The following is a 16,298-nucleotide window of genomic DNA, read 5'->3' on the forward strand; positions in this document are numbered from 1 at the left end:
TATATATATATATATATATTAACTATATGGCTTATTTAAAGGGCATTGTGATTTCCAGCTTTTTAAGTGTTTTTACTTTCATGTACATGAAAATGTCTAGATTAAAAATAAAGATGAAATGTTGATTGTTTGGTCAAACGCAAATGATAATCAGCGATCTAGTTATCAACTAAACATGCCCATCAGGTTGGAAATCAAAGCATGAACAGACGGACTTTTATTTCAAATAACAAAACTTTCTGATATCAGCTGGAGGCTGGAGGTATGTTTAGCGTACACAATTCAACAATTTAGAGTAAAAAAATGACAATGGGGAAAACAGAGTCAATTTGATTTTGAAGTACAGATGAATAACATCTTCACCAGCTGATTACTCTATAACTATCAAATCGTGCAAATTTAATTACGTTTTGAAAGTTTTCTTGTTCTTGCATTTGGACCGGGGTCTATAATCTATTGAAACTAATTGATTGATAGATACGGGAAAACTTATTGTACTAATTATCAATCAAATTATTTTCAATATAATAAATCGTTCATGTTCAATCCATAGACTACTTGAACGGAAATTCTTATTTTTATCGATAAAATTGTTTAAATGGGGTTGTTGGGATCACGGAATTCAAATACTTCTTCAATGAGTTTTCATCCAGTATACATTTGTTTGGGGAATCTTATGTGACTTCGATCATCAGTCATTTGGGAATCTATTCGTTTACAAATTTTTGTTACTTAGGGAATAATAGGCATATGAGTAGATTTCTTTCACCCGAGTAAGAAATTTCTGTTTATAGAAAGTCATATCCGATCATCAATCTGTCCTGGATATTAGGTACCAAATATTAATTGTAGCTATTCCAACAGTAATCTTCATAAGATCTGTGCATAAATGATTTTCACATCAATCTGCCATAAATAGTTAATAGCTAGCTTCATATGGATCTGGGAATGAATTCATGAATACATGAATCATTGTGGAGCTGACATTGATAGCTAGGTCAGGTATCCATCTCTCAATCAATCAATTCCCTCAACTAAAAAAATTTCATCCAATCAAAATTAAAAATTCATCGGACCAATGGGCGCTGGTACATCTGGTCCTTGCCAATAAATACTGCACCTTATTTCAGTATCAACTTAATTAGCTTAAGTCTGATCAGTTGCAAGTTTGGACCAGCTAACTAATATATATACAAATATATATATATATATATATAGTTTTTATTAAGAGTGAATCTTCACTCTGAAATTACATATTGAAGTTTCAATTTTAGTACACTTTTCGGTCAAAAATTTTCATCACAAGTGATTCAATATTTTAGGTATGTTATTCAAGATCATCTCTGCAAAATTTCATTCAATTCGGTTATCGTTAAGTCTGATCAGTTGCACGTTTAGACCAGCTAACTAATATATATACAAAATATATATATATATATATATATATATAGTCTCTATCAAAAATGAACCTTCACTCTGAAATTACAGATTGAAGTTCCAATTTTAGCACACTTTTCGGTCAAATTTTTTCATCACAAGTGATTCAATATTTAGATATGTTATTTAAGATCATATCTACAAACTTTCATTTAATACTGTACATATACAATATATATATATATATATATATATATATTATTGCTCTATGGTGAGAGATCGGGGTTTGTGATTTTCTTGTATTCAGACATACATTTCGAATAGTTGCTATTGTTGGAGTTGAGAAATCCCACGTACATCAGTTATTCATTGTAAATGTATTTGATTCGAACACCTATCTAATTAATTGAAACAACCGAACGAAGTTTAAGTTTTGCAATTAGCACAAATAATGTTCTATCCAGATTTAACCTTATTATTCTAAATCGTGCAGCATAGATTGTATTGGCAACCTCATTTGAGTTCGATCGATCGCATGGAGTTGAAATTCATGAACATCTCGCTTCGATTATTTTGTGACAAAGTTGAGGCCAAGCTATATGAAGCGATCAATCCCCCATATGCCTGTTTCTTATTTCAATATTTTCCAAAAACAATTATATTTATATAAGAAAGTTAATATAAACTAGGAAGTAGTACGTAATCCTACTGGCTTGAGCATTTGCCCACAATCAATAAGTCTCCTAGCGGTGGTGTAGGGCTCCTCATAATCTCATGTCCCAGCCTGTTCTCTAATATTGTCGAGGACCCTCATCATCTTCTATTCATAATTCTTTTATTATAAGAGGACATGAGAAGAATCCAAGTACTTGGCGACAATCAGACCAAAAGGATGCAATTTTGAAACATATATTTGCCTCCCGGTACGGTTCTGCTAAAATTTCCCACAAGAAGACACCCCTAGCCTCCTTTGGATTTTGGCTCGATCAGCTCTAACCTTTAGTAGTTGTTGCATTTTGGCCAAGGTAGGTCTCCCCAAGTGCACACCCTTTTACTGAAAATGACCTGGTCGGATTGGACATCAATCGATAATTGAGGGAAATACAAAAAGAATGATAGAAAACCTGAATACATGAAACCCTATTTTTTACCTATATATTTAGTTTAGTTCCATACTTCTGTACGTTGGTTACCAAAACACGGATTACTGAGAAACTGATAGAAATAGAATATATATACCTGTAGCAGCGTGACTTGATTCATCATCATCTCCAAGGTTACAATATATTGCCCCATGTGTATATGCCTTTGACCGTGAATTTATATAAGCTTAAACCCTAGCTTGGGTTGCAATTCCAGTTGCCAGCGAAATTTTCCCGAGCAATTTGCTATTTTGGATTGGCTTTGACTTTCCGCTCGAGTGTTACTGGATTATGAAAGATATGATGACCTGCATGCATCTCTGAATTCTGGGCTGGCAAGAAGGATTGCATTTTTTGCACTTTGCTTTTCTTCTATCTTTTCAAAACTTAAAGCAATTAGCTCCCTTTTTTTTTAACAGCTTGGCGTTGACATCAGAAGTTTGAACCTATTCATCTCTCTTCTAAATTGGAGAAACATTTCTATGGTCTATATATGTCTTGCACTCTTGCTGCTCACTCCATTCTTTAATATTGTCTGAAGATTTTAATTTGAGAGATTATACATAAGAGAGATAAACTTGTGGCTCAGTTCAGCTCTCATAGTTGACCCATAAACTTAGTAGGGTGTAAATGCCATTATTTATATGGCATGCAGGCCCTTTTGCTGTTGAGTGTTGACACTGAAATTGTCTTGTAATATTTTGGGGTGCAAGGATCATGATTCATGCACGGTTAATATCATGAGGCTGGGCTACTATATTGTCTATTAGTGATGACCAATGGACAACATAGCGCAAATATAATCAATTACAAACATAATCACCACAATGTTTGACAAGAGAAAACACCCCATGAGAGAAATTCCACCGATGGAGATGGACCGGTGTCCACCTCTTCGTTTGTATTGTTTCAGACTCTCAGCCTTTCAGCCTTTCAGGTCCAAAAACAGGCGGCTTGCTTTGAACTCTAGCATTTTCCTTCTATTGTACATTGCATTGGTGAAAACAATAAATTAAAATCTGAGGTTGCCCCAGATCATTTGGTCATGGTGAATTCTAATTGCACCTCTTATTTTATTATGTATACCTCTTTTTAATTTTTGAGAATTATTCTTTCCCATTTTATCCTCTAACAAAACAAAACTAAATAAATAATAACAAACTACTCAAAAGTATAAGACAACAATTTAGTTTACAAATAACTCACTACTTAATTTAATAAAGCAAATAAGGACCAAATTTTACAAATAATGGCAAATTGTCACATGTCATAAAATAATTTACTTTTTTTTACCCATAGTGTTTACTACTATCAATGGATAGGTTATCTGCTACTGTCGATTATATAAACTAACTTCTACTGTCGATTATAAAAACTAACTGCTACTGTCGAGTTAAAAACTAGTTGCTACTGTCGACTTGGAAGACACCTACTACTGTTCACTTGGAATGTACATGCTACTGTCGACTATGAATCTAACTGTTACTGTCGACTTCAAAGATACCTGCTACTGTCGACTATAAATCTAGCTGCTACTGTCGACTGAGAAACTAATTACTATTGTGGTTTTTGGTGAGCAAAATTCAAAATTTCAAAATAAAAGCCCATGACATAAGGAACAACTTTATATATTGGCTCACCTCCCAATTGCCGATGGTTTTTGGGCATAAAACTTAAATTTGGCGGAAAAAAAACTAAAAAATGAAGAGAGATAAATTTGTTAGATCTATGAGTGACATTTGGTAATTTTCATGAAAATAAAGGATATTTTGGATATTTTTGCATTAATTAATTAATCAGTTTTGTTTTACTTATTTTTTAGACTTTGACTTATGTTCTAATTTGTATAAGAAATATGAAAAGTGGATTTTTAGTTAATTTAAATGTAGTCTAGTACCACTAAGTAATTTTCTAAATAAATAACACAAGAATCCATAACATAAATAAATAAGATAAGATTGTTTATTCGAGAAGAACAAAGTAGATTCACTTTTTATGGGTGTTCAAATCGCAATAGAAGCTTGGCCAATAAGTGTATCTCTAGTCACAATGAAATCTGTAAAACGACATAGAAGTTTGGTTTGATTAAGATGCTAAGATAGTCATACAGGTTTGGTTTAATTAAAAAGAATTGAGATGATAACATGTCATCTGCTTACATGGTTTATCAGAAGAACTGGGTGAGACTCCCTTGGGTTGAAGAAAACAGAGAGAGACTTTTGTTCCTCAGATGAAACATAGGAAAACGTACTAAAGTGAAAAATTGAAAATTACCGTTTTATGGGAATAATAATGTTGGGAGGGTAAAACAGAGAAAACATTTTTACAAAAATTACATGAGGTAAACATAGTAAATTAATAGGTGCAACTAGAAGCACCCTTTGGTCACAAGTTCACAACTCGCTAGTAATCGAAAAAACAGTTTACAAATTACAACTCACTAGTCTCCAATGTGATGGTGTGATACTTTACAAAGTTAAACTCAACTTGACCATAACGTATATAGCTCAGTGAATCTGTGAATGCAACCAAATACACTTAGTTGTATCACTATAAGTTAATTCTGGCAACTAAAATCTCAGGGACATACTGAGTTTGTTCTTGGCAAAATCTCAGTATATGCAATGCCACGAGCTCACGCCATTAATTCAGAAGAAATCACGTTTGCTGATTGTAATGTTCTGGTCCTCTAAGAAACTCGTTATAGCATTCTTTTGCCAGCTTTTGAAGCTTCTGCAATCAACACCAGAAACTGTATAAGATCATTTGTGACTGTTATCTTGGTAACTACAGCTGCATGAAGGTTCTACTTTCTGTATGGGATTATTTTTTATTCTGCTATATATGAGACTTCTCCCCTCTACCGAAAGTCTAAGATACTACAGTTAACTTATTAAACATTTAAATCAACCATTACTCACTTGTGATCAAGATGAGCTAGAACTTCTCCACCAGGGAAAGCCAATTGTGTCGCCTCATAGGCTACTTTGATTGCTTGTTTCCAAGTTCCACCAATATCTTTTGTTTTTGTTTCTGTCTTGGACTTGCTTGGATCTTCCATTGGTAGTGAGTAACCCGAAATCAGATGGCCCACCCAGACATTATCTTTCCTGTTAGGAAAGGAATGGACTAAGTTCACAGACTAACAAAACCAGTTCACCACCAACAATAGTTCAATATTTCATACCAGATTCCACAAGGCATGCACATGCCACAGAAAAGAAACAAAGAAAAAAAAAGGACAGCATGTGAAGTAAAGACAAAGTACATAGCAGTGATAGCACACACATTAAGAACAAAGGGGAGGTAAGGAAGGAAACAGATGAAGCCTACAGCTCCAATATGAAATTACAAAAGTTTAACCCGGATGCATTTGCAGTTTTCTTGGACCTAATTACTATGATCTTAACAATCAATATGAGAGTTATAGATGAGTACACACTTAATATCTGATCCACTCCATGACAAGGGAAAACAGAAAGAAGCTGAATATGTCACTACTTAATAAGTGGTTTATCAAAAATAGAAAGAAAAGCAGAACCGAACCAACTTACAAAGCTATATCCATATGACGGGGTGCATAATGTCCACCACCTATCCCAAGAAGAACTCTTTTATTATTGTTTTCCCTACCAATTACATAGAGAATGAGGTTAGAGAAGCATTATCCAGAACAGATAAAAAATCTCAATTCATAACATATCACCAAGTATTTTAGGCTTTTAGCAAATAAATAGTAATTTTATGCCCTTATACTAGACTCAGGTTAAGAGAAGAATAATATTCTGCAACAAGTAAAAGAAAGGGAGACATAAAATTGGTCCTACATATATATGGATGAAGGCAGCAATATGTTCTAATGGTGAACAAGATAAAACGCATCATAAATCTAAAATGATTTTCCCAAGAAATAGATGCTGAAATGAGGAGAAGAAACTAACTTCTTACAAGGGACCAAACTGTTGGTTAACTTTTTAAGCAAAGAGATGCATTTTGCATATCAAAATGAAGAAACAGCCCAATAACTAATTCTACTGTCTACTTATATCATCAGTACCCATTCCAGTTTCCAACAGCAGCTCCCCCATTAAGTCCAAGTCCTTCCCAAACTAACTGCAAAAACAGAAATTGTCACCATTTATCCTCCCAAGTTGTGCCTTTATACATTTATTCCGATAACTTACATGAAAATAGTCATTGAATAAAATTGCCATTTCAAAAGAAAAGGAGATGAAGAAAAGAAACTTTAAGAGCTAGGGAGGACACCATTTGAAGCCAAAACTTAAAGAAAACATAATCCAATAAGGGAAGGAAAATGGTTTAATAAGAGGAAAAAAAGGCACATGGCAATGACCAATGCTTCAAGATAATCAACAGTCTACTCAACTAGAGCCATAACTTCAGCAGCATCCTGCCTCTTCCAGCAATCATCTGTACTACCTGTATCAAAAACAAAAACCAAATCTCAAAGAAACTCCCAAATGAAGGAAATAGAATATAATTTTTTTTTTTTAACCAAGACAGGAACTTCAGACCGAGCAACCAGAACACTAGAGGCAGAAGCAGTAAAGTCATCCTTAATTTGCACAAATTGATATATATATTGAGGAACTTCCATCAAATCCATACAAAAAGATGTTAATGAGATTACTCTAAAGACAACTGAAGCCACGCCATCCATTCTCCCATTCAGTATAGGAATAGTTCCATTATCACAACATGATGTTAAACGATCGAAAAGGGGCCACAAAGATAGGGGAAAGTCTGAAAACTCAGCAACAGTAATGCAGAATACATCAAATGAACATCCAACAAGTACCTCAATATATATCAAAAGAAATCATTCACTATGCCGGAAGCAATCGAAATAGTGTGAAATCAAAAAATATTGCCGAAAACTAGACTAGAACTAGTTAGCAAGGCTACGTTAAAGTGATTAAACTCACCAATCTCCAGAAACATCGTAGGCGTATCAGTGATCGGTCCATGATGCGTAGCCTCCAAAGTTATCTACATCACATTCAAATTCAATCCAAACAGTATAAAAACAACCTCACTGTAAAGACACAAACTCTAACTCTAACTCAACAGCAAGCTTCAAAGTTCCAAACCTCAAACTCAGGAACCAAGCCATGATCCTGAGCAATCCTCCCCAACAACCTCAGCCACGGTCCAATCCTCGGATTCGGCGGCGCGGCCCAGCCAGGCTTCCCGCCCTGCGGCAAAACGTCGCCGTCTTGCAAATGCGGGACGCCGATCGGATGAACAGTCAGAGCAGGGCGGCTGGAGGCGGCTTTGTGCTTGCTCAGGAAGATGAGCTCGTCGACGTGTTCGCCGGTGGCTTCTTTCCAGCGAGTGTCGAGGTAGTCCTCTTCGATTATGCTCCGGTTGTGCAGCAGAACCCTAACGGAGCCGTTAGCGAAGGCGTTCATGTCCTGCAGAGAAGAGGTGGGGGCCCAGCCGGGCTTGGAGAGGAGAGCATTGGCGGGGTTGACGGAGGCCGGATCGGCCGTCGTCGCCACTATCAGAATCACCATCTTTGTCGTTCTTTGTTTTTCCGGTGCGAAACTAGGCAACCTCCTTGTATGTATTATGGTTTTCTGATGAGAACTTTCCTAAGAAGATACGGGAGATATACAGAGGGTATAACTGTCTTTGAGATATATTTCGACGTATTCGATCGTATCCGGGGCGTGTTCGACAACTTCCGACGCGTTTCCGGACGTTGTGCAGAGATATGACACGCTCAAAAACCAGTCGGATATGTCCCAGATATGACCGGATAAGGGCCGGAGAAAATCGGTCTATTTAGGGAAAGACAGTTTTGCCCCTATGTGTTTTCTCAATACCTGGAGACATTGACGAAAAAGCCACATCGACCTTGGAGGCCTTGATACGGAATGCGTGATACGGAACTTGTCATGACAAACTTCTCGTTGTTGATTATGTCACTGATTGTATTACGGAGAATTCTGCTATACACTGTTGCATACACTTTCCACCACAAATCTCACACCCACATTTATCGTGCATTTTATCAAACACTCCGTCACCACAAAAAAGTGTGTGTATAGCATACATGTCTGTACAACAGACAAACCCTTGTATTACTTCTAGGTACTTGACTAAGGACAATGGTATCTTATTTTCTGCAGATCTGTTAGACACATCAGAGGTTCACATTAGAATGTAGGAGAGCCGCTTATATTAATGCTAAGCCAAAATTTCAGCCAAGTGTGTCAAGATTTTGTAGATTTTCTGTTCGAAATCTGAACTGATTACATGTACTAACTAGTAACTAGTTCTCAAATGGTAGATATGCATGTGTGATCAATAGGGGATAATGGGGGGTAGCTATATATCTTACCAGACCTTCAAAGCCGAAGCCAACTGATGCATGCAGTCGCCAACTATATAACCGAAGCCCTCCATGCTCGTTAGCAGGCAATAGCATCTGATCGTTTTGGTACCATGTCACTTCCTCAATCTTCTCCTGTTAGTCACCTGTTTCAAGAAACTGAGCTCATCAGCCAAGAAACCAGAGACATGATATCCACTCTACCTAGAGAAAAAGGGAGTTGGATGACTGATCTCCATCAGTACCAAGGCTTTTGGTACTCCATCTCTTTAATGCAAGGAGTCATGGCGTCCCAAAAACACTTTCAGGCGCAAGCTTCTGATATCTTACTTGTTACTCCTCCCAAAACAGGTACCACTTGGCTTAAAGCAATTTTGTTTTCCCTAGTTTATCGAGGAAAGTATCATCCTCATGAGCACCCTTTGCTCACAAAAAACCCACACGTTCTTGTACCCTACTTGGAGATCGATCTGTACCTTCAGAACCCGGTACCTGACCTCATGAACGGCTATGCGTCTCCTCGGCTTCTTTAAAGTTTGAACTCACTCACCACTTGTTTCTTTACCAGAATCGGTGAAAGACTCTGCTTACAAGGTTGTATATCTGTGTAGAAACCCCAAGGACATTTGTTTCATTCTGGCATTTCATGAACAAATTGAGACCTGAGGGTTGGGGAACCAATCCAGTTGAAGAAGCATTGGAAAACTTCTACAGGGGAGTGAATATGTATGGACCCTTCTGGGATCATGTGTTGGGGTATGGGAATGAGAGCTTGAGAAGGCCTGAAAAAGTACTTTTCCTTAAATATGAGGAGCTGAAAGAACAACCAGGTTTTCATTTGATGAGGCTAGCTGAGTTCCTGGGGTTCCCATTTTCCCCAGAAGAAGAGGCGCAAGGAGTGGTGGACAACATTTTAAGGATGTGTAGTTTTGAGAATCTGAGCAATCTGGATGTGAACAAAAATGGGAACTTGCCGTATGGCGTGGAGCATAGGGCTTTCTTTCGGCGAGGGGAGGCTGGAGATTGGAGGAATCTTTTGACAGCTGAGATGGCAGAAAAGGTAGACCGTATCACTGAAGAGAAGTTGCAAGGTTCTGGATTGAAATTCTATATTGACTGGGAAGTTACCGTCCGGCGAGGAGCATAATGCTTTCTTTCGACGACGAGAGGCTGCAGAGAGGGAAAATGTTTCGACAGCTGAGATGGCGGAACAGCTGGACAACATCACTGAAGAGAAGTTGCAAGGTTCTTGATTGAAATTTTATGTTCGCTTATGTGTGTTTATTTACTTCTTAATAAGGTGTTGTTCGTGCGCCTGTGTACTATGACATTGGTTAATTCCAACGTCAATATTTCAATTTCAAGATGAAAATAAAGAGTATTGCCAATCTGTTGTCTAAATTTCAGAATCCGAGTTTTTCTATTTCAATACAAACATTGTAGACATTTGAAATGCCTCGAGGGCAACCACAATCTACCACGTCAAATAGAAAGGTGCATTAGTTGTTTCATTCAGAACATGCATGTTGGTCCATAAATCACTTAGGTAGTTTTCTCTCAACACAAACTGATCATATATATCAAAATAACTTCGTCGGCAGGTTATGCCTTCCTCAAGTAATGATGTAGTGCATAATGCACCAGAAGCGGAGGTGCTTGCAGTTGCTATAATAAAGGTTGTGAGCAATTTTCGAAAGGGTGGGTGAATTTGTAGGAGTCTTGCTCACTTATTCGAAGGACCCCGTGTGACAGTGTTAAAAATGATTGATCCCTTTATGATTGAAAATAGGTAAAAACAAATAATAACAAAATATCACTTATTGTTTACATGAATTTACAATCATCTTACATTTTTACACTTAAATCAATGTTTTTTGTGTGTGTGGCTATTGTGAGCTATACGTTAAAATTTGAAATTGATTGTGTAATTATCTAGACAACACTTTTATAAAGTCGATCAAACGTTTTATTTATGTACAAATTAATTATCGCACCTTCTCAAACTTTTGGTCGATATGGTGTGCATATATATTAATATACTTTTTATTTTTAATCAATTATTGAGGGAAAATAAATAAACTTGAACCACTATACTTTTTTCTTTGCTATATTAATTATTTGGCAACAATGACAAGCATGCATGCAATGATGATATTGTTATAAACGTTGTATGGCTTTTTACTAGTCAACGCATTACACAATATTCATATCATAATCAAGCTATATATCTATATATTAAGATCTTGTCTGAAGTGTCTTGTGCAAAAATTAGTAAATGATCTATTTTCAAAAAACTTTTATGTCACATATATGTTGTAGGAACTCTTCGATCTTCAGTGAGTAGTTTCATCGCGTCGCGCAATATTATGTATCCTCTCTCTAAACCTATGCATCACGATACTTGCACTAAGTCGCGTATTGCGTGTCGGTCACGTATTTTATATGGACACATGAATACGTCCGGACACGCATGCCCAAAAATATTCACAATTTGGATACGCTATATTTGAAATGGACACGCTTGTCTGTTGAAAATACACAAATAAGAGGAGAAAAAAAGATAATAAAAATGAAAATTGCTTATGATGAAATTTGAATCAAATTTTTCTTTTTCGATACGAATGTAGATATTAGACAAATACTTGTAGGGCAACCACAAATCTACTACGTCAAATAAAAAGGTGCAAAAGTTGTTTTCATTTAGAACATGCATGTTGGTCCATAAATGACCCAGGTAGTTTTCTCTCAACACAAACTGATCATATATATCAAAATAACTTCGTCGAAAGGTTATGCCTTCCTCAAGGAATGTTGTAGTGCATAATGCACCAAAAGCGGAGATGCTTGTAGTTGCTTGTAAGAGAGAATTCAACAAACGGTATCAAAACTATTGGTTATTCTAACTTTTAGTACCTTACATTTGAAAACTATCGCATTGGTACTTCAAGTTTATATTTTAGCCTAATTTTAGTTTCTTTCATCAATTAACACCGTTTGTAGCTTCATCCTCCACCAATTTTAAGGGCATTTTCGTCACTTCGTTATTTTTCGATTTCATCTTTCATTTTACTTCAATTTCAACTTTTATTTTAAAGAAAAAACCCAAGTTAATTAATTCATATCATTTCATTATAAAATTAAGAAAAAAAAAGAAAATAGTGCATGAATTTAAGACCACTATTAATTTGTGTAAATTAACTTCAAAATTATAAATTTTCATACATCAAATTTCAATCTAGACTTACTATAGACGCACAACGTCAAAACACGTCGTTAGCTCTCTATTATTATTGATTCATTGAAGGGTAGTTCAGTACTTCACCTAAGTCTCTTCCTCTCTCGCGTTTTTTCTCTGAGAGTCTCTGCCCACACGTCCCCTTCTTTGAGTTTTCTCTCTACATATCCAATCTCTTCCCTCTATGGCAAAGACCACCAAATTAATCACCTCTCATATGCACATGCACCCACCAAAAATCAATCAACCCCTCTATCACCAAATATATCGACTCAATTTCTAATTTATCACCAAAACCTAATTTGTATCTCAACATTGGAAAATGAGGAGGTTGAGATCGGCTTGAGCTCTAAATCCTCAAAGGAAACAATGATGATGTGCTTGTATTATCTTATATTTCTATGCATCATATCCTTAATTTATTTATTTAGTTCTCTAATTTATGAATGATTTATGTTATTTTAGGGTGTTTATAGGTTTGTGTCAAAGAAAGAAGAAAAGAAGCTAAAATGAGCTAACAAATATTTTATATTTTTCATTGTCAGAATCTATATGTGCATAACATCCGACTTTGCCGAGCTACTGTAGGAGTTCGAGATCGAATCAGACTATGAGCCTTATACCATTGGAAAGATACATATGTCTATTTTATGTAGGATTTTACAGATCTTGCTTTTGATACTCTGAGAGGAAGTTATAATTATTTGAGTGACAAGGGGTCAGAGCTGAAATCTACCTGGGTTTGTTAGCATTCATGGAGAATTCAAGTTGTGTTTCCAAGTTCATTCAATTTCAATACATCAAGGTCAATGATTCAGATGAAGATGCAAATAGTACATGGATTACTATTTTTACAAAATATATTTCAAGGTTTTTTCATTCCATATCAAGTTAGGAGTCTTAAACCAAGTCTTACAAGGAAACTGAAGTCAATGATGAGCAAAAATCTTCCTTATATAAAAGAGCACGAATTTCATATGATAGGAGGTCTCCAGAGCACAATGTAGACGCCTAAGGAGTACAGATCATCCATTCATCTTCCTCATTCCATTCTTTTATTGTTTTTGTTATGTTTTTTCTTAGTCGTAGTTTTTAAAACTTTTTTCTACGGTTAGGATGATGCACTTTCAAGATTGTTTATGTAGTTTAATATTTTGATTTGATGGATTTATAGTTTCTTTATGATGAATTATTAGTCACTATTTGAATTGATGCTTTATGTTTAAGTTCTTTGATTGATCACCCTAGGGCTTTATGTTTAGAAGATGATTTTGAGGCGTACCTACAATATAATTCAATTTAGCTTCTTGTGATTAAGAATTGTGAATTACATTATTGTCGTACCTGAAGTAATGGTTTGCATAGTTCTCTTGTTTTCTAGAACGTAATGAATCTTTCATGTTAAATTTATGTCGTACCTGGATAGACTTCATGCTAGGATATACGACATTTGCCCTACCTAAATAATATCATATACTTAAGGAAAATTATGGTCTAAGTACTGTACCTGGACTTAGATATGGGAATTGTCATCTAGAGATACAAAAAAATCTATTAGTTGCATTGATACATAAATAGAATTGTTAGCGGTTGATTCTGATACCCTAGGTTTTATCTTGTTTGTTTCTTTTATAGTTTGTTATTTGAAAACCTAAAATCTATTTTCTTAGTTTAGATCAATTAAGTTATGATTAAATCGATTATTAATCTCTAGTTGGAACAACCTCGTATTTGCACACTATACTAACGACGATTCGTGCGCTTGCGAGTTTTAAATAAAATTTCACAACAAACAGCTACGACGACAAACGAGGGTGGAAGGATGAGCTTATCGAGGTTTGCAGCAGGAGGAGGCTGAACCAACTTTGTCTTCTTGTCGTTCTCCTGGGTATTGGGTTCATATGGGTATCACCGTCTGAAGCTCATTGATCCCCTCCATGCCCATCTCCCAATTTGTCAATTAAGGGCTGCAATTTCTCCTATATCCTTATGGTCATTAGAAATATTATGCTCAGACCCATTGAGTATGCTTCGTAAGATCATTCGGGAGGATGAAGCTGTACGGCGCACAAATCGGGTGACAACAAGCCTAGACATGCAAATTCGGTGTGGTGGATTAAACTGAGGTAAGGTTGGGGGTGAAGGTGTCGATAGTGTTTAATTGTTGTTTATGGTGGTTATGAATGCATTGGAATTCACGCAAGATGCGAAGGAGTGGAGACATGGAGACTGTTTTACCCTTTAAAGTGCATACTATGTTAGAGAAATTAACGACCACATTGACGTCGTGCATGTATATGAGGTCGGGATTATAAAATTATATACTAAAGCTCATATTTTAGAACTTGATGTACAAATATTTATAGTGGGTCAAAGTTCATGTACACTCAGTAAAACTTTCCCTAAAATTAATAAGCATTTTTTATTTACCATAATTATTACAAAAAAATTAAAGTTTGCAATTACAAAATAAACTAACATATATTTTATATTATATATGTACATTAACCAACAACCATATTGTTATAATAATATGCTAAAAAACTCTATCATAGGCATTTAAATATTTCAAAAGCAAAAGAAAATGCTTATATAACAATTGGTTAATTTGAATGGTATAAAATGTTGGCTATAAACTAAGTGAAATTAGTAAAAAATAAAGTGACGAAAATGTCTTTACAAATTGGTAGGACATAAAGTCACTAACAGTGTTAATTGACGGAATGAACTAAAATTAACTTGAAATATAAACTTGAGGTACCAATGTGATAGTTTTCAAATATGAGGTACTAAAAGTTAGAATAACCAATAATTAAGGTACCGTTTGTTAAATTTACTCTTACTTGTAATAAACCATGTGAGCAATTTTTGAAATGGTGGATGAATTTATGGGAGTCTTGCTCATTTATTCGAAGGACCCAGTCTGACAAAGTGTTTTTTGGAAACTATTCTGACAAAGTGTTAAAAATGATTGATCCATTTATGATTGAAAATAGGTAAATATCACTAACTGTTGGATACGGATTGTATGCACCACGGAGTGCAACCACCGTCGCATACTTTACTGATATCGAGATGATTTGAGCCATTAATTAATCAAGGTAATCCACAGCCATTAGATTCCTTTTTTTGGTAAGTAAGCCTTTAACGGTCAATATTTTGTTGACTACACAACACTGAGGTAAATAATTAAAATTTGTAAGTTTTTCACCTAACTTGATTTCGAAGTTTCAGAAAAAACAACACTCAGAGAGAGAGAGAGAGAGAGAGAGCTCTTTCTTGGTGGCGGCGGCGCTGGTCCGACTACGTCTGATGCTAATGATGACCTTTTCCCTTGACGGTATTTCTTGCGTGTGGTCGGCTTGTGTTTTGCTCGTGAGATCTAAGGTTAGGGGAGTTTGTGGTGATGGTTAGCTCAGCCGGTGTCGGTGTTGCGTGGTCGGAGGCGGCGTGCAGGGCTTGTGTTCGAAAGGGTAGGGGTGGGGATCGCTCATATTTGGATCAGATTCTTCCAATTTTGATTTGGGGAAGGCTTGATGAGGAGGTATGACTGTACTGGTTGCGGTAGTTGTCTGCTTGGCGAAACCAGCGGCAGTGGAGTGGATTGGAGAGGCGGGGATTACTGTGATTTCTCATTAATGAAAAACGGCCACTGTTGTTTTTAACTTTCGAGACATGGATGCCCATCATATTTGCAGCACATTCTCATCTGTCATATGAACAATATGCATATATATCATTGTATGATCACTTTCCAGGTTCTTTCTCAGCCATAGCTGATGAGTGATGAAGGTTTGACTTTAGGAGTCCCACGTGCCCAGCCAATGATGATGGTAAACATTGGTTTTTAACTTTTTATCTTGTTTTTCACAGTCCGTCTAATAGACAAAGACTAACATAAGTTTTTAAAAAATGTCACGTGCCTTAACACGTGTTGCTAGTTCCTGCACACTGCTGAAGCACTAAATACACTCTCCTAACTGTTTACATGAATTTACAATTATCTTACATTCTTACACTTAAATCTATGTTTTTTCTTCTGTGGCTATTGTGAGGTATACGAAATTTGAAATTGATTGTATAATTATCTAGACAACACTTTAATAAAGTCGATCAAACGTTTTATCTATGTACAAATTAATTATCGCAACTTCTCAAACTTTTAGTCAATATAGTGTGCATATAT

The 16,298-nt window shown here is 35.9% G+C and overlaps 2 protein-coding genes across 2 annotated transcripts; one reads left to right on the top strand and one right to left on the bottom strand.

Moving 5' to 3' along the window:
• Positions 1-4,770: 4,770 nt before the first annotated feature.
• LOC126790074 (D-aminoacyl-tRNA deacylase) lies at positions 4,771-8,244 on the bottom strand. Its single transcript, XM_050516210.1, has 7 exons — positions 7,631-8,244; positions 7,466-7,529; positions 6,907-6,959; positions 6,577-6,632; positions 6,074-6,148; positions 5,441-5,629; positions 4,771-5,252 (listed from the first exon to the last, which is right to left on the bottom strand). The coding sequence occupies exons 1-7, from the start codon at positions 8,054-8,056 to the stop codon at positions 5,168-5,170; spliced, it is 948 nt and encodes a 315-aa protein (XP_050372167.1). The 5' UTR covers positions 8,057-8,244; the 3' UTR covers positions 4,771-5,167.
• A 642-nt stretch (positions 8,245-8,886) lies between these two features.
• LOC126790072 (cytosolic sulfotransferase 13-like) lies at positions 8,887-10,151 on the top strand. Its single transcript, XM_050516208.1, is given in 3 exon segments — positions 8,887-9,407; positions 9,409-9,500; positions 9,502-10,151. Coding segments are annotated over 3 exon segments (1,032 nt in total). The 5' UTR covers positions 8,887-8,990; the 3' UTR covers positions 10,025-10,151.
• Positions 10,152-16,298: the final 6,147 nt, after the last annotated feature.

Source organism: Argentina anserina, chromosome 4 (assembly GCF_933775445.1).
Source record: "Argentina anserina chromosome 4, drPotAnse1.1, whole genome shotgun sequence".
Lineage (NCBI taxonomy): Eukaryota > Viridiplantae > Streptophyta > Magnoliopsida > Rosales > Rosaceae > Argentina > Argentina anserina.

Bases quoted from the DNA above. Each gene is read 5' to 3' on its own strand.
- LOC126790074 (XM_050516210.1), bottom strand. From the start codon at position 8,056: ATGGTGATTCTGATAGTGGCGACGACGGCCGATCCGGCCTCCGTCAAC. The intron at 6,149-6,576 runs GTACTGATGATA...TGTAATTGGTAG, and splicing joins GCTGTTGGAAACTGGAATGG to GGAAAACAATAATAAAAGAG. The intron at 5,253-5,440 runs GTGAGTAATGGT...TGTTGATTGCAG, and splicing joins CTAGCTCATCTTGATCACAA to AAGCTTCAAAAGCTGGCAAA.